Raw genomic sequence first — 21908 nt, 5'->3', positions numbered from 1 at the left:
CACAATTTTCTTTAAACTTCGACTTATAAATGTAATATTTAAGTAGCAAAGATATAAAATTTCAGTGTTATGAATTTTTGTTTTAAATATTGAATAAACAATGGAATATTTAGACACTGTACACAATTTTCTTTAAACTTCGACTTATAAATGTAATATTTAAGTAGCAAAGATATAAAATTTCCTTTATAGTTATCTTTAGCATATGAGAAAAGAAATTGCTTTTCTTGTATATTTAAGACTATTTCATATTCATTTTTTATCCAATTTTTCACTTCTGTTAAATAATTTTGAACATATGGGCATAGATTGAATAAATGTTCAATCGTTTCTCTCTGATTTTTACAGTAGGAACATATATTACTGTCGCTTTTTTTAATGACATATAAAAACGTGTTTGTAACAAGTATGTGTTGATTTATTTTAAACTGAAAATCTTTTAGCTTTACTTTTTTTATTGTCTGTAGATTTTTACAGTATTCCTTAAACTCTGACTCGGTAATTCCCATTGTTTGTATCCATTTATTTGGTACCATTATACTTTTCGTATCAACAAATGTATCATAAAAAATACGACTCCCTTTCCTTTCTTCAATCAACTTTTTTAGATAAGGGTTTAAATACATATTGTTTTTATACTGAATTATATCATTTGCGTTTTGCCTTATTTTGTTTTTCCAGTCTATGGGTATATTTGAAATAATGCGATGTAAATCTAAAAAGGTTCCATTTATTGTGTAATTATTTTTCAGACTTTCTAAATTCAAAAACATTCCCTCATTATCAAGTAAATCTATTACATATACGATATTATTACGATACCAATTCTTTATGTATTCCGTTTTATTTCTGAAATGGTGGTTATACCATAAAGGTGAGTACAGAATGTCTTCTAAGTTGCTGATTTCACAACGTTCAATAAATTTACCCCAGCTATTAAGAACATTTCGCCAAAAAGGATTTTGTATTTCCATAGCGAGTATTTTTGAATATTGCGATCCTAAAGAAATAGTCTTATCAAATGAAAATGTCAAAAGAGAATTCCATGTATCACAGTTAAAAATAGCTAATCTTCTTATCCAGCTAATTTTAAGGCTTATAATAAAAGCTTTGAAGTTTACCATTCTCAGTCCTCCGGATTCTATATTTTTGACTGCGTTTACTCTTTTTATTTTATCTGGTCCGTTATTCCATAAAAAGTTATAGGCAATAGTTTCTAATTGTTTAATAAATTCATCCGAGGGATCGGGGAGTGATATAGATAATGTAGACGAACTTAGATAAGACGAGGGATTTTAGAATACTTACTCTTCCAAAAAGGGTAAGTTTTCTTTTTGACCATACACTAAGGATGTTTCTACACTTCAGCAAAATTTCAGGTGCATTCAGATTCCAAATATCATAAACATTTGCAGAGAAACGGACACCAAGTATTCTAATGGGTTCTTGACTCCAGTCTAATGGTTGATCAGTGCATAACTTAAGTGCAGAGTTTCTTAATGAACCTATCCAGTAGGCTCTTGTTTTATCAATGTTTAATTTTAAACCTGACATTGTATAAAAGTTATTAAGTGTTATCAAACAGTGTCTTAGCGATTCTTCGGACCCGTTTAAAAACATCTGGGTGTCATCGGCATATTGACTGATTTTATATTGTTTATACGGCAAATTAATACCGACAATACTGTTATTTCGTCTGATCATTAGCCCTAATATCTCAGAACATAAAATAAATAAGTAAGGAGAAATTGGGTCTCCTTGTCTGCAACCCCTTTCAAGGAAGAAAAGATCAGACAGGTGACCATTTTGTAAAATGCATGTTTCACTCCCATTTTGAAATAAACGTATCCACTTCTTAAATTAGTTCCCAAACTTAAAGAAATCTAAAGTTTTATGTATAAATGCCCATGAGATTGAGTCAAATGCTTGCTGAAAATGTATGGAGAGCAGCAAGCCAGGTATATTTTGAGAGTTAGTTTCAAACATGATGTCGTAAATAAGTCTGATGTTTTCCCCGATAAATCTACCGGCTACGAAACCTTTTTGATCTTGATGAATAAGTTTATCCAAGACGCGTTTTAATCGATTTGCTATCACTGTTGATGCTAACTTATAAACCACATTTAAAAGAGAAATTGGTCGCCAGTTTTTTTATCAAACATCTATCTTTGTTTGGTTTTGGAAGACAGGTTATGACCCCTTGTTTCTGTGTTACTGATAAGTTGTTTATATTATAACCGTGGTTTAATGATCTCAAAACAAAATATGCGATGTCTTTCCAGAAAAACTTAAAAAATTCAACAGTATATCCATCTAACCCAGGGCTTTTGTTATTTTTCATATCGTTAAGGGATTTGCTTAATTCACTTATATCTAATTCACCTTCTAGTTTTAAAGACTCTGACGGACTTCATTCCCTAGGATTATTTCCAATGATATTTACAAGTGGCGTTTCTTCAACATTCAGATAATTTTTATACAACTTTTCATAGTAACCTTTTTGAAAGTTTAAAATATCTTTAGTATTAGTATAGTGAACATTGTTTTCATCAATAAGTTTATTTATTGTTTTGTTTGTAAAATTTCTGTTTTCGAGGTTGAAAAAGTAGCTCGATGGCTTTTCTCCTAAATTTTCGTATCTACATCTTGACCTTACCATCACACCATCTATGATTTTTTGTCTTAAAGTTTCTAATTCAGACTTTTTCATGAAAGTTCTATCACAAATTAACGAAAAAAAAAATGAAAAGAAAATAGGGGGTTGAATAGTTCCTATATAGTGAAATGAAAGTCAGTTGTGGTCTGCTACCCTAGAAATGGGCGCGTATTTGCTTTTTCCGCGCAATAAATACCTACTTCCGGTCTCGATCTGCAATACTTGCCATGAGGGGTGTATGAACATGAAAACCGTCTAGTAGTGAAAAAGTGTGATTAAAGTACTAATTCTGCGCAAAACATGGGAAAATTAGGATCTAAATTTATTATGGACTTCTTTCGACTAAACTAAACCACGGAAGCACATTTTCGACCGAATTACTGACCTTATTTCTGTACGAGAACGCGGAGAATATGTCACCATGTTGCCGGCTTTCCTTAACTTTTGCATAGTTTGTCATGTTTCAAATTTGTAAAACCAAGGGCGGATCCAGGACTGAGTAGTCACTTCCGGTTAGGTGTAATCCGTCTTAATGAAAATAAACATGTATCCTGGATTACACTGTTATTATCTGGTTGAGCTAAATGCTTTCTTCAAAAATTCTTGAGCACACTTTTAGCTTTCATAGTATGTTTGAAATCAAATGTATGTTTAGGGCTTCCGTAAATTCACACATCGTAGAATCAACATATTGCTACTCGGAATTCATTTAAAGTCTATAGCTTTCAATTACAAAAATTTCTAACATTCAAGAAATTTACTGACACTTTTAACCAACATCAACGAGGACCCTTTGAATCATATACCGATTTTCAAAACAAAAACTCCAAATACCCTTGCTCCGTTATGTATCTAAGTAGGATTTTCCAAAAAAAAACAAAAACATCTCCAATAGCTCCGTTACGTATCCCAGTAGAATTTGTGTTCATTTCGAGTTTATATATTATTTAGTTAATGAAAAGCTGATATGTCGCGCTAAAAAAAAGAACATGAAGTCCACGCAAATACATTTAGTCGGAGTGACCCCTGCGCGTGACTTTTGACTATAGAACGTTTAGCCTGTTCCGTCAAAAGTCTTCATTTTCAGTGTTGTCACCTGACGAGATTGTACAAAATCCAAAAGATATTGGCACTTGTGTGCGTTTTGTTTTAACATGAATTTAATGTAGAATGTTTCAGAAGAACAGTTACGTAAAAGTAAAAGAATAATGTGCACATTTAGCTAATTTGAATGATGATCTAATTTATTTAGATGGAAACGGGATATGTTCAGAATAAGAATATAGATCCATGTCTTTACCAGATACTAAGGATTTTTCGGGATAATAAATGAGGATATGCATTTTCGCGAATATAAATTCTATGAAACTGAAAACGTAAAATACAAAATGTACTTTCTTTTAGCTCGCTCCTCTCGCAGATCATTATTACATTATATCCACCTTTTGTAATACACTAGGAACAAAATCATTTTACAGGAGGATGAATATTCCTATGCACGTGACATTTCCAGCTCGCTTCGCTCTAAGCCTTCATTGAGTGTCACTTACAAAACAGGAAGGAATCGGCGTAGTAAAATAGTTTAACATTTCATGTAAGATCCTCCACCCCCCCCCACCCACCTTAAAAAAAAAGCTTGAAAGGTTCGCCAACAAAATCCTGGATCAGCCCATGATACTTAAGACGTTCCGCTAACATTGAAGACTTAATGACTGCAATTTAGACTTACATGTAACCTTGAAATTTGAACTTTGCGTTTTGTTCTCTGAATGCTGTATTTTAACAGATTGTGATAAAACTTTGCATAACTATATACATAAATCACAGAAAAGTTTCATAAGCATACATTCCTAGAAGCACAGTGTTGTGTATTTACTGTGTCTAATCTAAACTTAAAGATTGAAAGCGACTTCTAAAGATCTTTTAGTTAATCTAGGTAGTCAAAACGTTGTTCGCCCGTGATCTTACCGATTGACCTCGTTGTCCTCCATCTGAATGTTACAAACACTTCCAGGAACAGCTTTTTACGGAAGCATTTAATTGACTGAAGACATTTTCAGAGTGCATGTGTTAACCCTTACCATGCTGGACACGATTGATTCTTCCTTTGTAACCAGTGTAGATCCATGCAGTCTGGTCATGATCTGCACTGTTCGCTATTTAGTTATCTTTTGGGTAAGCACCGCTTTTAACGACTTATGGTACTATCCAGTTTTGAAGGTAGACGAGTTCATTACGCAAATTTAGCATGGTCAGGTTTAAGACCTTTAAGTGTGAGTGTTAATCGTATGTGCGTGTTTAAAGTCACATACATGTAGAAAAAAAACGTTCAAATGACTTGTAACATTCGATGTATGACTTAGTCACTTGAAAAACGTAGGAAAGACATTTAATTCATTTTTTTCTATGTCTCTAGCACAATTCCATAGATTTTGACACTTTGCAGACAGCGCTATTTATAGAACTACTGTTTATTTCATTAGACGCTGGCTGCTGCGTAAGTCAGTGTGTTGGTGTAGTCCTAGCTGAGAGAAAATATCAATAAAATATTAATTAAAACGGCATAAAAGAAATCAAAGGTATGTAGATCCTTTCAGATTCGTCTAATTCTTCGTTTTATGTCAGTATTAGGAAAATACAGGTTCTTGCTTTGGATAAATCCGTGTCGATAAAATGTCGGCTGCTTCTGACTAAATAGATAACAACTCTGACAACTGTTATTTTAACTTTTTGTATTTTCTTGATTATGGTTTTGGTTTACTATGAATTATTTTAGCTCGATTGTGATGAAAAACTTCGAGCTTATTTGAACCACTCTCGAATCCGCAGTGCTGGTGTCATAATAGAGCACATGGTCGTGGCCCCAGTGGGACTTGAGTCCACGACCCCTGGTACAACGTTCTGCATTCAACATGTGCCGGAGATACTGGAGGCATAATTTTAATAACTGTTCGTCCGTGTGTCCGTCCGTCATATTTTCTTTCGTACTTAACTCCTACACAGTTATGATCTAGTTAAAGTGAAGCAACATGTATCTTGCAACACATCTTCTTTTTTCTTTCTCCATTCATTTGAAAGGAAGTTATTTTATTTTTAAGTTAAACCTACTTTTATTTTTTCGACAGGCATGTACAAGGACATGTGTCAAACACAAATGACATCATACTTGTTGCATCATTTATATCGGTGGCTTTTTTGTTCTTTCAGGGTTGCCAGCAGTCTTGAAAAGTCAGGGAAATTGGTTTCTTTTTCAAGGTCAGGGAATTGTCAGGGAATTTTAAAATTTGGTCAGTGAAAAATGAAAATCCTGGAAAGTCAGGGAAAAGTCAGGGAAAAATGATTTCAAAGCTCGAAGAAGTTAATCATTTTAAACTTTTGTGGCTATGGCAGTCTTCAAGCATTAAATTTAAGTAATTAAAAACAAAGTTTAATGATGTAATACTGTATTATGCATTTAATTTGTTTAAAACCCCCATTTTTCTTTAAACACTGATTTTGCTTGAAGACTGAAAGGCTTTGCAACCCTTGCCTCCAGAGCTAACTAACATTTTTTTGTTATTTTGTAGGAAAGTGACACATGAAGAGAGCCTACAACTAACATTATTCTAATACACTTTTTTTGTTGTAGGTACTCCAGGTGTTTTCTGTTTGTTAAATAATATCATAACATACACATCTAAGTACATTGTTGATGGCATGTATTATAAACAAGTTACTATTTCAGGCACTTCCCTACTAGCATGACAAACTAACCAACTAACCTTGTTATTATCAATGCTTTATTGTTATGCCACTAGGAAACTATTGAGAGATCTTGGGTTTTGAGAGAGATGTTTTGCCAATAGGATTCCAATAGTCTTGCTACTACAGTTACTGTATTAGTCATGATGCTTTATTATACGCCCGAAGGGACGTATTATGTTATGACGCTGGTGTCCGTCTGTCCGTCTGTCTGTCCGTCCGTCTGTCCGTCTGTCCGTTAGCAATTTCGTGTCCGCTCTGTAACTCTTGAACCCCTTGAAGGATTTCAAGGAAACTTGACACAAATGTTCACCACACCCAGACGACGTGCAGAGCGCATGTTCCGGATGTCTCGCTTCAAGGTCAAGGTCACACTTAGGAGTCAAAGGTCATATCAGTTTGTTTCGTGTCCGCTCTGTAACTCTTGAACCCCTTGAAGGATTTCAAAGAAACTTGGCACAAATGTTCACCACACCAAGACGACGTGCAGAGCGCATGTTCCGGATGACTTGCTTCAAGGTCAAGGTCACACTTAGGGGTCAAAAGTCATATCAGTTTTTTTCGTGTCCGCTCTGTAACTCTTGAACTGCTGGAAGGATTTCAAAGAAACTTGGCAGAAATGTTAACCACATTGCAACGATGTTTAGAGCGCATGTTCCGGATGACTTTCTTCAAGGTCAAGGTCACACTTAAGGGTCAAAGGTCATATATGACTTTGCTTTGTGTATATTGCTCTGCATTGCAGTGCTCTTGTTTTTATTTGGCAGATCTCTTTTTTTGTACTTACAATAATTTTTTTTTGAATTACTTCCCTTTTATGTTACTATAAATAGCTTATTTTGAAACTTTTTTATTATTGGCCGTAGGGAAAAACCGAGACCACTTTTCTGTGGTACAACATGGATGGTACCTCCAATTTTAAGGTGTATTTTTACATACCTGTACCTGATAAGGATTTTTTTGTAGACTTTGAATTTTTTTTTGTGGACTTAGATTTTTTTTTTGAAGTTTTCCTTTTGTTGTTCCAGTCCTTTGGGGCTTCAACAGTCAAGTTCTCCCATCCTATGATGTAAGCCTTTGGGCGTATATTGCCCCGCTTGGCGGCGCTCTTGTTGTTTAATGCCACAGTGACTAGGACACTGTATATTAAGAGATCTTGGATTTTGAGAGTGATGCTTTGTCAGTATAATTCCAATGGTCTTGCTTCTTAGTCATGGTGTTTTATTGTTTTTGCCTCTAGGAAACTGTATAATAACAGATCTTGGATTTTTGAGAATGATATTTTGCTAATACTAGCAGGGTTCCAATGGTCTTGTTATTAACCATACTTTATTGTTTTTACTATGAGGAAAGTGTACCTTAAAAGATGTTAGATTTTTGATAATTACATGTCTTGCAAAGATGCTTTTGATATGTATCTCTTAATAATTAGGTTTCACTGACCATTAGTCACAATTATGTTTCATTGACTTGACCACCAAACAGTCATACAAGAAAGAAAACCATGTTTATTATCATTGTGTTTGATGTTTATGTTTAATATAATGGAAAATTAATACAAAACATTTGGAAAAAAAATAATGGGAGGATTGGACGGCTATAGGGGAGGTCAGGAGGCCATTTAAATGTTTGGCGGTTTTGGTCAGTGAAAAACATGAATTGGTCAGGGAAAAGTCAGGGAATTTTATTCACCCAGAGTGCTGGCAACCCTGTCTTTTGATCCGTGTGCAGGTTGAATGCTCTCTAACAATTTTAGTTGATGTACTTCTCACATCCTTTCACTTCAGATGTATGAGGATAATTTTCCAGCGTCAGTATAAATGGCTTGTCAGTCAATAAGTAAAACTATTGCCCGAAGTACATTCAATATGTGTTTTATTAAATGATGTCAGAAGTTAATTTTGAGTTTTATTTTTATACTTCTGACTTTTACAGCAAGTTTTTTTCAGGGGTGCGAGTCCAACTGTACCCTTACAGTGACAAATATTTGTCTTTATACACGATTTGATGTGTATTTTTGTGGATATTAGGTGTTTACCAGTATAAGTAGAAGTTTTTGTTTAACAGGCTGAAAAAGAACTGTACCGACCAGCTATAGGGACCGGGGTCATAAAACCCCCTCCTACACACCCCGCCTTTTGAAAATTCTTAAAAACAGCGCTTCATTTCCTGCATTCTGGGCTATTTTAGGAGCATTTAAGAACACATTTTCCCCTGCAGTTTCATATATAGTACACCCCTTATTTTCATATTTGTATGCGCTCACTGTTTAATTTTGGAAAAATGATAAAATTAAATTTTCTTAGAGGTAAAGTTCCTTGTTTCTTAGAGATAATTAACATCGATATAAATAACGTTGGGGTCGTATAAAGCAGAAGCCACATACACTTTGAATGCTGTCATAATGTTGCAGAGCCCGCCCACTTAGCTCAGCAGGGAGAGCGTTGGTCTTCGGATCGCGGGGTCGCGAGTTCGATCCACGGATGGGGTGTATGTTCTCCGTGTCAATCTGACATTGTGTCTGAAATCATTTGTCCTCCACCTCTGATAATTCATGTGGGGAGGTTTGCAGTTACTTGCGGAGAACAGGTTTGTGCTGGTACAGAATCCAGGATCACTGGTTAGGTTACATTGTAACTGCCCGTCGTTACATGACTGAAATACTGGAAAAACGGGGTAAATCCAAAACAAACATAATGCTGACTTTTCGAAACATTTTCTTCTCCTCTTCTATCATTTTTAGAATATGGAAATAAATGGTTTTCCGGTATACAACTATCTACCTTTTTTTCAGTAGTATGCACTTAGCTGTCATTGGTTACAATTATACTGGCAAGGAAAATGAGTTTTGACACTCTTGACCGAAACAAATTCAAACCAAATCAATTAAAGTTTGATTAAAATTGGTCTTTTGTCAAGTTCTACGATATTCAGCACCGCCGTGCGTGATGTTACTTCATTTCAGTTGATCAGTTTATTTTCGAGGCAAAACATTTTTAACTTTTAAGTAAATACTTAGACACTTTATTGTCTGCAACCTGCATTTCTTCAATTTCTTCACGGAAAAAATATGGCATTACGATGAAAGAATGGACTATAACTTGTTTCTCACATAGATCCAGTGGGATAAATGGCCATTAATTCATTTATAAATTAGGGGTCAATAGTCATTTAAGAACAAAATAAGAAGTCAATCGCTAATTTTGTTAGGTCGCTTTCTTTCAGTATTAATCAAAACATAGACAACACTTTATTTCATCTCAAATCATATTACATGGTGTATGAGCGAACAGTTGCTCTAAATACAATACAATTATACGTGACATGGTGTTATTAACTTCAATTCTAAAATATGCTAGGAAGTAGAATTACATTTTCACTGACTGGACTGTTTTGGGGTAAAAGGCACATCCACATTACAGCAAATAAGTATTTTACAGTACTGCGAATGTGTCTCCAGCCCCATCCCAGTCCTACACGCAAAACAAATACCATTTTTAGCTCACCTGTCACATAGTGACAAGGTGAGCTTTTGTGATCACCCTTCGTCCGTCGTCCGTCGTGTGTCCGTCCGTCCGTCCGTGCGTCCGTCAACAATTTCTTGTCTGCACGATAGTGGTTTCATTTATGATTTTATTTTAACCAAACTTGCACACAACTTGTATCACCATAAGATCTCGGTTCCTTTCTTGAACTGGCCAGATCCCATTATGGGTTCCAGAGTTATGGCCCCTGAAAGGGCCAAAATCAGCTATTTTGACCTTGTCTGCGAAATAGCAGCTTTATTTATGATTTGATTTTTACCAAACTGGCACACAACTTGTATCACCATAAGATCTTGGTTCCTTTCTTGAACTGGCCAGATCCCATTATGGGTTCCAGAGTTATGGCCCCTGAAAGGGCCAGAATTAGCTATTTTGACCTTGTCTGCACAATAGCAGCTTCATTTATGATTTGATTTTAACCAAACTTGCACACAACTTGTATCACTATAAGATCTTGATTCCTTTCTTGAACTGGCTAGATTCCATTATGGGTTCCAGAGTTATGGCCCCTGAAAGGGCCAGAATTAGCTATTTTGACCTTGTCTGCACAATAGCAGCATCATTTATGATTTGAATTTAATCAAACTTGCACAAAACTTGTGTTGCCATAAGATCTCAGTTCCTTTATTGAACCGGCCAGATCCCTTAATGGGTTCCAGAGTTATGGCCCCTGAAAGGGCCAAAATTAGCTATTTTGACCTTGTCTGCACAATAGCAACTTCATTTATGATTTGATTTTAACCAAACTTGCACACAACTTGTATCACCACAAGATCTTGGTTCCTTTCTTGAACTGGCCAGATTCCATCATGGGTTCCAGAGTTATGGCCCCTTGAAGGTCCAAAATTGGCTATTTTGGCTTTTGCAGCCATATAGATACTTCATTTATGGTTTATTTTGATACAAACTTCCAAAATATCTTCAACAACAATAAATCTTGGATTCCATGACAAATCAGATCCAATCGTAGGTTCCAGAGTTATTTTATATCTGATTACCTCCCCTGATTGTAGTCAAAATGGATTTATATCAGTAAGTACTTATAGGACTTATTTGAAATTTCATTATTATCATTAGTTGGACTGTGTCAATCAGGGTAGATAACTATGGACTGATTTTATGTCAAATTACCTCCCTTTATTTAAAATTAAAATGGGTATATCTCCGTAACTAATGAAGATACTTATCTGAAATTTCATTTCTGTCAACAGATTTATTTGGCAGATCCTTCTTCTGTTCACTTACAATAATTTTCTTTTTAATCACTTCCCTTTTACGTTAATATAAATACATGTAGCTTATTCTTAGTAACTTTTTTATTATTGGCCGTAGGGAAAAACCGAGACCACTTTTCTGTGGTACAACATGGATGGTACCTCCAATTTTTAGGTGTATTTTGACATATCTGTACCTTGTAAGAATTTTTTTTTTTCTTTTTGGTTAAATTTCTTTCCTTTGTTGTTCCTGTCCTTTGGACTTAGATATTTTTTCTGAGGACCTTCTTGTCCTCAAGTGCAATGATAACAGGTGAGCGATATAGGGCCATCATGGCCCTCTTGTTATGATTATGATCTTTCTGGAGCATTTCGGCAGTGGGAAAGGGAAACTATAACTTTTGAAACAGGCTATATTTAACTAAGGTATTTTGTTTACTAATATAGAATACACTGGTCACGTGACAATGTGTATTGACTCATCACTGGGTCAAAGCTATTAAACGTGTGAATGACTACACATGGGCGTGTTTATCGGCGCGTTCTCACAATGATTGGTTCTCTTGGTAAAAGTATGTGCACTGCCAGTGGAAAGGTGACCTGGTATTTGTTTTGTTAGAAATAAAGGATTATAATAATATTCAATCATTGTGGATTAATAATAATACATATAGGAGTATCATTGGAAGTCAAAAGATGCATTAGTAAGTTGATTAGAAACATTATTATGTTCATTATTTTAAATACTTTGTAACAAACGTACAAAGCACATGGGCGACTTTCAGCTCAAAGAGCTAGTGCAGACATGTGCTTAAAAATAGCATTTCAGTCGGCATGTGCTTTGTCTGAATTAAATTACTTAATTACAGTTAACAGTTGTAGGATATGTGCGAAATAACGCGGTCTTGTCCAACAGATTACACTATTCATAATGATAATATAGTGACGGGCTATGTTGGCTTGAACTTTTGCACTGAAATGTTTGACGTCTTTTTCCTTATATTTCAGAGCTGAAAGACGATTTGGCTACCTTCTACAAAACAAGATACAGTACAATACCACTGTCACCGCTAGTCGAGGGACACGACACTCCCCTTGTAGATTTTTACATTTTGCCTGAAATGAATATCATTGAAAAGCAGGACAAAAAGCCAGCTGGGGAAGAGACTAAAACGCCTGTCAAATCGTTGTCGGACGTATTCCAGTCTGAAAACAGTTGTGAAATATATTTAACCGCTGATGCTGGATTTGGAAAAACTGCATTTTCAAAATATCTGGCTGTCACATGGTGCCAGGCTCATCGTCCCGAAATGAAATACAAAAAGTACTTCTCAGAAGATTCGATAACTGCCATGCGTGATTTTGAGTTTTTGTTTCTTGTGTTATTACGGGATTCTTCTGATGATTGCAGTATTGATGATTTGATAATGAATCAAATTATACAAAATTTGTCACAGTCTTCAAAAATGACATTAGATTCTATACAGCGTATTTTGCACCGGGAAAGATCTTTAATTATTTTGGATGCTTTAGATGAATGGGTCCATCCTGAAAAGAAATGTACAAAAGTGCCAAAAATAATTCCTCATCGTAATGCTCGTGAAAAGTGTGTAATCCTTACAACAACAAGACCTTGGAAATTAGGTGTGTTAAATCTTAAAAATAGTGAAATAGATAAGAAAGTGGAACTAGTAAAACTAACCTCCGAGTCAGCACAGACATTAGAGGAAAGAGCGATTTCAAAAATAAAGAATCTCGATGTTGCTGAAGCTAAAATCCTGGCCAAACAATTAAATAAAAAAATCAAAGAAAATAAACTCGAGGAAATGGAATCCGTCCCCCTTCTTTCGATGTATCTCATTAGTTTATGGTGTGAAGACATTCCACTAGGACAGTCAAAGTGTGGACTATATGCAAGCATTATTGAACTCCTGCTGTCAAGAACTTTAAGCAAACATCCGGAAATGGAACCAACGGGCGAACCCTCCCAGAGTGATATCCCACAATGCTTCAGTGAACATGAACATTGTAATCAATACTGCACGTATCTGAAAGCTTTAGGTAAATTGGCATATGAAACTTTATTCAGTGAAACAAAGGAGAACACTCTTGTTTTTTACAAGGCAGTGGCAGAGAAGTATCTCTCACCAAATGATTTGAAATTAAGTCTAAACTCGGGAATATTAACACAAAGTACAGAAAAGACACTACTCAAACAAATTACTAAAGTTTCGTTTTCGCACAAAACAATACAAGAATTTTTGTGTGCATTGTACATTAGCTGTCAAAATGAAAATGATGTCAAAAACATTGTTCTAAACAAATGCAAAAGTTTGCAAAGTATTCTTGATATGTCGACAGTGCTTATTTTCATCAGCGGAATGAATGCAGAAATCATTTCTTCAATATCACAGGAATTTCTTTCTGTTATCAGCGAAGATAAGAGAACGAGAGAATACAGATCCAAGACTGATAAGTACTTTAACTGTCAACCTCTGGTAGACATACAAGACATGTACATTTCTTGTATGAAAGAAAACACGAGCGATAAGGAACTCAAACTTTTCTGTCAAGACTTTTTCTTTTTTGGAAGTTTTATTAAAGAAAGTTTTTCATATTTAGCACGGCTCGCGGTACACAATAAAAATAACATGGCGTCAATAGATATCGACACAATGCATGGTCGTAGTTTACGTGAAATTATTGATTCTTGTGAATTGCACGAACTGTTCCAGATCAATAAAATACAATACTTCGGTGAAGGAGAAACCGCACAGCTTCCTGTACTGTTGGACAAGTCGCCGAAATGTGTCATTGTTACTGATTTTGGTGGTTCTTGGAGCCGTGAAATGTTGGAAACATTACAGAATAATTCTCTGTTACAAGCAATTTTTATCTGGGGTATCAAGATGAGTCACGATGTACTGAATGACTTTCTGAATTATATTATAAACAGAAAAACAATGACGGAGATTAGATTGTGGGACTTAGACTGTACCGAGCACGAGCGTTCGTGTACCGAGTACTGGCGGCCTTCTTGTACTTTCAGTTTAGATTTTAGTCAGCATTCAGATCTAAGGAAGTTAGAATTGGGCTGGATACCTGAAGTGTCACAATTGAAAGTTAATAGTCAAGTGAAACACGTGGAGTTGCGGGGTATCAATCTAGGTGAAAGGTCGCTGCCTCCTGATATGGCGAATATTGAAAGTGTTTATTTGCATAAGGTAAACATGTCTGCTTCAACATTGTGTGATCTCGTTAGGGTAGTGGAGAAACTTTCACACAAAGTCACAGTAACAATAGAGTTATTTAAGATAGAACCGGAAACAGAGTTTGAACACGTTAAACAATATATACACTCATCTCAGAATTTCCGAGTTACGCGGGATGATAGCGGGTGGTTTGTGTTTGAAACAAAAGTTGAAAGTTAAGTTACTAAATAAACTCAGACTTATAGTGTAAACATTTTGTAAACATTCCATTTAAAATATGTTACACAAAATTTAACACATGACATATGACATAATATTATATTTGTGTATATAAATACACTCATGTTAAAAATTTAGATATCGACAAAAATTCTTGGAAATGGAGGAAAAAATGGATGTTCCTATATACAAGGATTAATACACAAGTAAGTTATTTTATTTGCTTTTATTTGTTATATTCTAAACTTAATTTAATATTTTTAACAGTTTTATAAAATTGAGCCTCGTCATGTTAAAAAGGGCCAACTTTGTGAAAAATGTTTAATTAACTTAATCAGTTAATTGAGCTCTGTTCCCAAATTGACCACAGTTACTCTCTGAATACCTGTGTAGTTTAGTAACAAAATGACATAGCGTTTATATTCCCTGGAGGTACGGATGGGGAAGTGATTGAGGGAGCAAAGGGTGGCCAAGCAGTCCATTGGTCCGTCCGTCTGTCCGTCACCTGTCTTGTTGAAATTTTGGTCCAAGTTTAGTTTACAAGCTTAAATCTCAGTACCCAATTATGGGAATGATTTGAACCTCCACACATTTTTTATCTGTTTATGCCTCCACATTTTGGTGGGGGCATATAAAATTGCCCTTGTCCGTCCGTCCATCCGTCCTTCATGTTTCCTTCCGCCTAGCTCCAAAAGTATTTGACCTAGAGTCACAAAACTTTACAAGAATGCTAGACAGCATGTGTAGTTATGCACCTCGAGTTTCCCGTCCGGATTCATTCAGTCATGTAGGAGTTTTGGCCCCTGACTTTGTAAAAAATTGGTCATTTTAATGTTGTGTCGCGCCTAGCTCCAAAAGTATTTGACGTAGAGTCACAAAACTTTACAGGAATGTTGGTCAGCATGTGTAGTTGTGCATATATATAGATCTGGGGTTTTGCGTCCGGATTCATTCAGTCGTGTAGGAGTTATGGCCCCTGACTTAGTAAAAAACTGGTCATTTTAATGTTGTGTCGCACGTAACTCCAAATGTATTTGACCTAGAGTCACCAAAGTTTACAGGAATGTTGGTCAGCATGTGCAGTTGTGCACTTGGGGTTTCGCATTCGGATTCATTCAGTCGTGTAGGAGTTATTACCTGACTTAGTTAAAAATTGGTCATTTTGATATTGTGTCGCGCCTAGCTCCAAAAGTATTTGACCCAGAGTCACCAAAGTTTACAGGAATGTTGATCAGCATGTGCAGTTGTGCACTTGGGGTTTCGTGTCCGGATTCATTCAGTCATATAGGAGCTATGGCCCCTAACTTAGTTAAAAAATTGTCATTTAAAGGTTGTGTAGCGCGTATCTCCAGAAGTATTTGACCTAGAGTCACCAAAGTTTACAGGAATGTTGGTCAGCATGTGCAGATGTACACCTGGTGTTTCGTGTCCAGATTCATTCAGTCATGTAGGAGTTATGGCCCCTAACTTAGTTAAAAATTGTCATTTTAATGTTGTGTAGCGCGTATCTCCAAAAGTATTTGACCTAGAGTCACCAAAGTTTACAGGAATGTTGGTCAGCATGTGCAGATGTGCACCTGGGGTTTCACGTCAAGATTCGTTCAGTATTATAGGAGTTATGGCCCCTGACCTAGGAAAGTATTTGTGTCCTTTGTCACGTAGTGAAGGCATCTGTGTCCCATGGACACATTTCTAGTTTTTTACTGTCATGATCTGACATGCAGTGCACAGGTTCCATAACTCTGTTTCATTTTTACAGAATTACGCCCCTTTTTCGACATAGAAATTATAAGTTAAGTTTGGCATGTAAACTTGAATCTAAGTATCCACTAATGGGAATGCTTTGAAACTTCACACATTTGTTAATTGTCTGGATCTGACATGCTGTGCTCAGGTTCTATAACTCTTATTTGTATTTTTGCAGAATTATGTCCCTTTTTTGACTTTGAAAGTTTTGTTAATGTTTTGCATGTATTCTTTAATATCAGTATCCACTGATGGGAATGCTTTGAAACTTCACACGCTTGTTAACTGTCATGATCTGACATGCTGTGCTCAGGTTCCATAACTCTTTTTGCATTTTTGCAGGATTATACCCCTTTTTTCAACTTAATTTTTTTAGGTTTGTATGTAACCTTTAATCTCACTACCAACAAATGGGGATGCTTTGAAACTTCACGCACTTGTTTACTGTCATGATCTTACAGGCAGTACTCAGGTTCCATGATCCTGTTTTGCATTTTTGCAGAATTATGCCCCTTTTTGCAACTTACGAATTATTGGTTAAAGTTTTGCATGTAAGCTGGAATCTCAGTACCCACTGATGGGAAGGCTCTGAAATTTCACACACTTGTTAGCTGTCATGATCTGTCATTTACAGCACAGGTTCCATAAATCTATTTTCACTTTTGCAGAATTATGCCCCCAGTTTTTACTTAGGAATTTTTGGTAAAAATTTTGCATGTGAGATGGAATCTCAGTACCCACTGATGGGAATATTTTGAAACTTCAAATGTTTGTTAACTGTCTTGATCTGACAATAATGCAGTACTTACACAGGTTCCATAAATCTAATTTGCATTTTTTTAAAATTATGCCTTGTTTTCAACTAAGCAGTTTTGTTTAAAGTTTTGTTTGCAAGCTGCTATCTCAGTACACACTGATGGGGTTTAATTGAAACTTCATACACTTTATGTCCACTGTCGTGAACTGATATGCAGTGTACAGGTTCAATAATCATATTTTGCAATTTTACAAAATTATTTCAATTTTTAGATTTTTTACATAGATCTAATCATGCTAATTATATTCATTAATTCCCGGCCACAATTGCTTGGGATTATAGGAAAGGTCTCTGTCCGTCCTTCCACCAGTCTGTAACACTTTCATGTCTCTTCCATATCTCTTAAACCCCTTGAAGGATTTTCATGAAACTTGTGTCAAATGATCACCTAATCAAGATGATGTGCAGAACTTGTGATTCAGCAATTTTGGCTTAAGGTCAAGTTCTTCCATTTTGTGTCCGCTCTGGTTCTCCTAATCCCCATGAAGAATTCATATGAAACCTTAATCAAATGATCACCTATCCAAGACGAGATGCAGAACTCATAGTCAGCCGACTCGAAGCCAAGGTCGTAACTCAAGGTCAAATGTTTTAGCCTTCCATTTAGTGTCCGCTCTATATCTCCTAACCCCTTGAAGAAATTTCATAAAACTTTGGTCAGATGATAACCTCATCAAGACAATGTGGAGAACCAATGAGTCAGCTAAACCGAATTAAAGGCAAGGTCACAAATTAGGGTCAACTGTTTGAGCCTTCCATTTTGTGTCCACTCTGTATCTCCTAAACCATTTGAAGGATTTTCATCAAACTTGGGTTAAATGATCATCTCATCAAGAACTTATGAGTCAGCCATGTCAATTCACGGTCAAGATCACAACTCAAGGTCAAATGTTTGAGTTCTGCATCTCCTAAACCCCTTGAAAAGTTTTCATGAAACTTAGGTCAAATGATCACCTCATCAAGATGTGCAGAATTTATGATTCAGCCATATCAGGTCAATGTAAAGGTAGGTCACAGCTCAAAGTCAAATGTTTTCCCTTTCACTCCATAACAGCTAGAGGCGGGGTATTTGGCTGTTTTTGAGACTGCTTGTTCAAATGCATTTAATAAGGCTATTGAATAGTCAAGTGTTGCCGTCCTCAAAATTTTGTATGTAAGCATGTTTCTCTAAAGCCACTAGGCCAAATGCTTTTAAAGTTCACATTTGATCTTTAGCAGCAGTTGCAGAAGCAGAAGTATGAATAGTAGCAGTAGCAGCAGTAACAGTAGCAGTAGTAGTAACAGAAGAAGCAGTAGTAACAGAAGCAGTAGTAGCAGTAGGAGCAGTAGTAGCAGCAGTTGCAGTAGGAGCAGAAGTAGCAAAATTAGCAGTAGCGGTAGGAGCAGTCATAGCAGCAGTTGTAGCAAAATTATGTCTCCCCCCCCCCCCCCCCCCCTGGGGGGAACATATTGTTTTTGCCCTGTCCGTCCGTCCGTACGTCACACTTCATTTCCAGGCAATAACTGGATAACCATTTGACCTAGAACCTTCAAACTTCATAGGGTTGTAGGGCTGCTGGAGTAGACGACCCCTATTGTTTTTGGGGTCACTCCGTCAAAGATCAAGGGCCTGAACATTGAAAACCATTTCCGATCAATAACTAGAGAACCACTTGACCCAGAATGTTAAAACTTCATAGGATTATTGGTCATGAAGAGTAGATGACCCCTATTGATTTTGAGGTCACTTGATCAGAGGTCAAGGTCACAGGAGCCTGAACAGTAACTTGAGAACCACTAGGCCAAGAGTGTTGAAATTTAGCGGGATGACTGGACATGCCAAGTAGATGATCCCTATTGCAGCCAACCATCAGTGTCTCTTTGACTTTCGCTCCTGAACCCTATTGACTTCTTGCCTATAGGACTTTGCATTGGGGGAGACATGCGCTTTTTTACAAAATCATTTTCTAGTTAGCGGTAGGAGCAGTCGTAGCAGTAGGAACAGTAGCAGCTGTAGCAGCAGTTGTATCAGTAGTAGTAGTAAAAGCACCAGCACTAGTAACAATAATAGCTGAAGGAGCAGTCGTAGCAGTAGGAGTAGTAGAAGCAGCAGTTGCAGGAGCAGTAGCAGTAGCAGCAGTAGTAGCAAAAAAAGCAGTAGCGATAGGAGCAGTTGTAGCAATAGGAACAGTAGGAGCTGTAACAACGGTGGTATCAGTAGTAGTAGTAAAAGCACCAGCACTAGTAGCAGTAATAGCAGAAGGAGCAGTCGTAGCAATAGGAACAGTAGGAGCTGTAACAGCTGTTGTATCAGTAGTAGTAGTAAAAGCACCAGCACTAGTAACAATAATAGCTGAAGGAGCAGTCGTAGCAGTAGGAGTAGTAGAAGCAGCAGTTGCAGGAGCAGTAGCAGTAGCAGCAGTAGTAGCAAAAAAAGCAGTAGCGATAGGAGCAGTTGTAGCAATAGGAACAGTAGGAGCTGTAACAACGGTGGTATCAGTAGTAGTAGTAAAAGCACCAGCACTAGTAGCAGTAATAGCAGAAGGAGCAGACGTAGCAGTAGCTGTAGTAGCAATAGCAGTAGTATAATCAGTTTTATCAGTAGTAGTAGTAGCAGCACCAGCAGTAGTAGCAGTAATAGCAATAGCAGTAGTGGCAACAGTAGCATAAAAGCAGTTGGAGCAGTCATAGCATAAGAGTATTACCAGAAGTAGCAGCAGTACGAGCAATCGTGACAGTATTAGCAGCAGTAGCAATAGCAGCAGTAGGAGCAGTCATAGCAGTAGGAGCAGTTGTATCAGTAGTAGTAGCAGCAGCAGCAAAAGTAGCAGCAGTAGTCTATGCAGTAGAAGTTTTTGTAGCAGTAGTTGCAATAATAGTAGTAGCAACAATAAAAGTAGTAGCAGCAGACAGTAGTAGAAGTAGTAGCAATAGGTATAGAAGTAGCATTAGGAGTAGTAGTTGCAACATCAGCAAAAGTAGGTGCAGTAGGAGCAGCAGCAGCAGTAGCAGTAGGAGCAGTCATGGCAGAAGGAGCATTAGTAGCAGTAGCAGCAGTTGTATCATAAGTAGTATTAGCAGCAGCAGCAACAACAGTAGTAGCAGAAGCTGCAACAGTTGTTGTAGTAGTAGTAGAAGTTTAGTAGTAGCAGAATTAGTAGTAGTGATAGGAGCAGTAGAAGCAGACGCAATAGTAGCAAAAGTATTTGCTGTAACAGAAAAGGTATTGAAAGAAGAAGCAGCAGTGGTAGCAGTTGTAGCAACAGCAGCAATATCAGAAATAGCAGTAGTAGTAGCAATATAACTACTACTAGTAGCTATAGCAGTAGCAGCAGCAGCACAAAAGTAATAGGTTAAGTAGTAGCAGTAGTAGGAGTAGTGGTAGCAGCAGAAGTAGTAGTAGTAGTAGTAGTAGTAGTAGTAGAAGTAGTAGTAGTAGTAGTAGTAGTAGTAGTAGTAGCAGCAGCAGCAGCAGCAGTAGAAGCAATAGTAGATGTAGTATCCGTAGTAGTAGCAGCAGAAGTACTAGTAGTAGCAGTAGCTGCAGCAGCAGTAGCAGTAGCAGCATCACCAAAATAAGCAATGGTAGAAGCAGTAGAAGTAGCAGTAGAAGTATAGGTAGCATTAGCTGCAGCAGCTTTAGCAGTAGCGGAAACAGTAGTAGTAGTAATGGTAGTAGCAGAATTAGCAGTAGTTACAGTTACGGTAGCAGCACCAGCATCAGCTACAGCAGTAGCATCAACATAAACAGAAGCAATAGTAGTTACCGTTGTAGTAGGTGTAGTAATAGCAGCAGAAGTACTGATAGTAACAGTAGCTACAGCAGCAGTAGCAGTAGCAGCAACAGTAGCAGTAGCTGAAGTGGTAGCAGTAGCAGGAGTTGTAGTAACAACAGAAGTAGTAGTAGTAGTTGTGGCAGCAGCAACAGTAGAAGCAGTAGTACCAGTATCAGCTGTAGAAGTAGGAGCAATAGCAGCAGCAATAGTAGTAGTAGTAGTAGGAGTTTTAGTAGTAACAGAAGTAGATGTAATATTAGAAGCAGGAGTGCTTAAAATGAGCCATATATACGGGGATATGCAGCATCTTAATACCGCAGTCACACATTCGGCGCGGATAGCTATGTCTAGCCACGGATAGAAACGTAGTAATTCGTATCGATCCGTACCTGAGTCATACAGATTGTTAATTTTCTTTTCTTTTTTATGCCCCCAAAGGGAGGCATATAGTTTTTGAACCGCCTGTCAGTCTGTCGGTCTGTCCGCAATTTTCGTGTCCGGTCCATATCTTTGTCATCCATGGATGGATTTTCAAATAACTTGGCATGAATGTGTACTACAGTAAGATAACGTGTCGCGCGCAAGACCCAGGTCCGTAGCTCAAAGGTCAAGGTCACACTTAGACGTTAAAGGTCATTTTTCATGATAGTGCATTGATGGGCGTGTCCGGTCCATATCTTTGTCATCCTGGATGGATTTTCAAATAACTTGGCATGAATGTGTACCACAGTAAGACGACGTGTCGCGCCCAAGACCCAGGTCTGTAGTTCAAAGGTCAAGGTCACATTTAGACGTTAAAGGTCATATTTCATGATAGTGCATTGATGGGCATGTCCGGTCCATATCTTTGTCATTCATGCATGGATTTTAAAAATATTGGGCATGAATGTGTACCACAGTAAGACGACGTGTCGAGCGCAAGACCCAGGTCTGTAGTTCAAAGGTCAAGGTCACACTTAGACGTTAAAGGTCATATTTCATGATAGTGCGTTGATGGGCGTGT

At 37.0% G+C, this 21908-nt stretch overlaps 1 protein-coding gene across 1 annotated transcript in view; it reads left to right on the top strand.

The window, feature by feature from the left end:
- LOC123556276 (uncharacterized) overlaps nucleotides 1–21908 on the top strand; it is a 103599-nt gene that overhangs the window by 65891 nt on the left and 15800 nt on the right. Inside the window, exon 6 of the mRNA XM_053526060.1 lies at nucleotides 12165–14793. Within this exon, the coding sequence (XP_053382035.1) occupies nucleotides 12165–14587 (2423 nt within the window). The 3' untranslated portion in view covers nucleotides 14588–14793. The remainder of the gene's footprint in view (nucleotides 1–12164; nucleotides 14794–21908) is intronic.

The sequence above is a fragment of the Mercenaria mercenaria genome, chromosome 16, assembly GCF_021730395.1.
Source record: "Mercenaria mercenaria strain notata chromosome 16, MADL_Memer_1, whole genome shotgun sequence".
Taxonomy (NCBI): Eukaryota; Metazoa; Mollusca; class Bivalvia; order Venerida; family Veneridae; genus Mercenaria; species Mercenaria mercenaria.
This window is presented reverse-complemented; position numbering and strand designations above follow the sequence as displayed.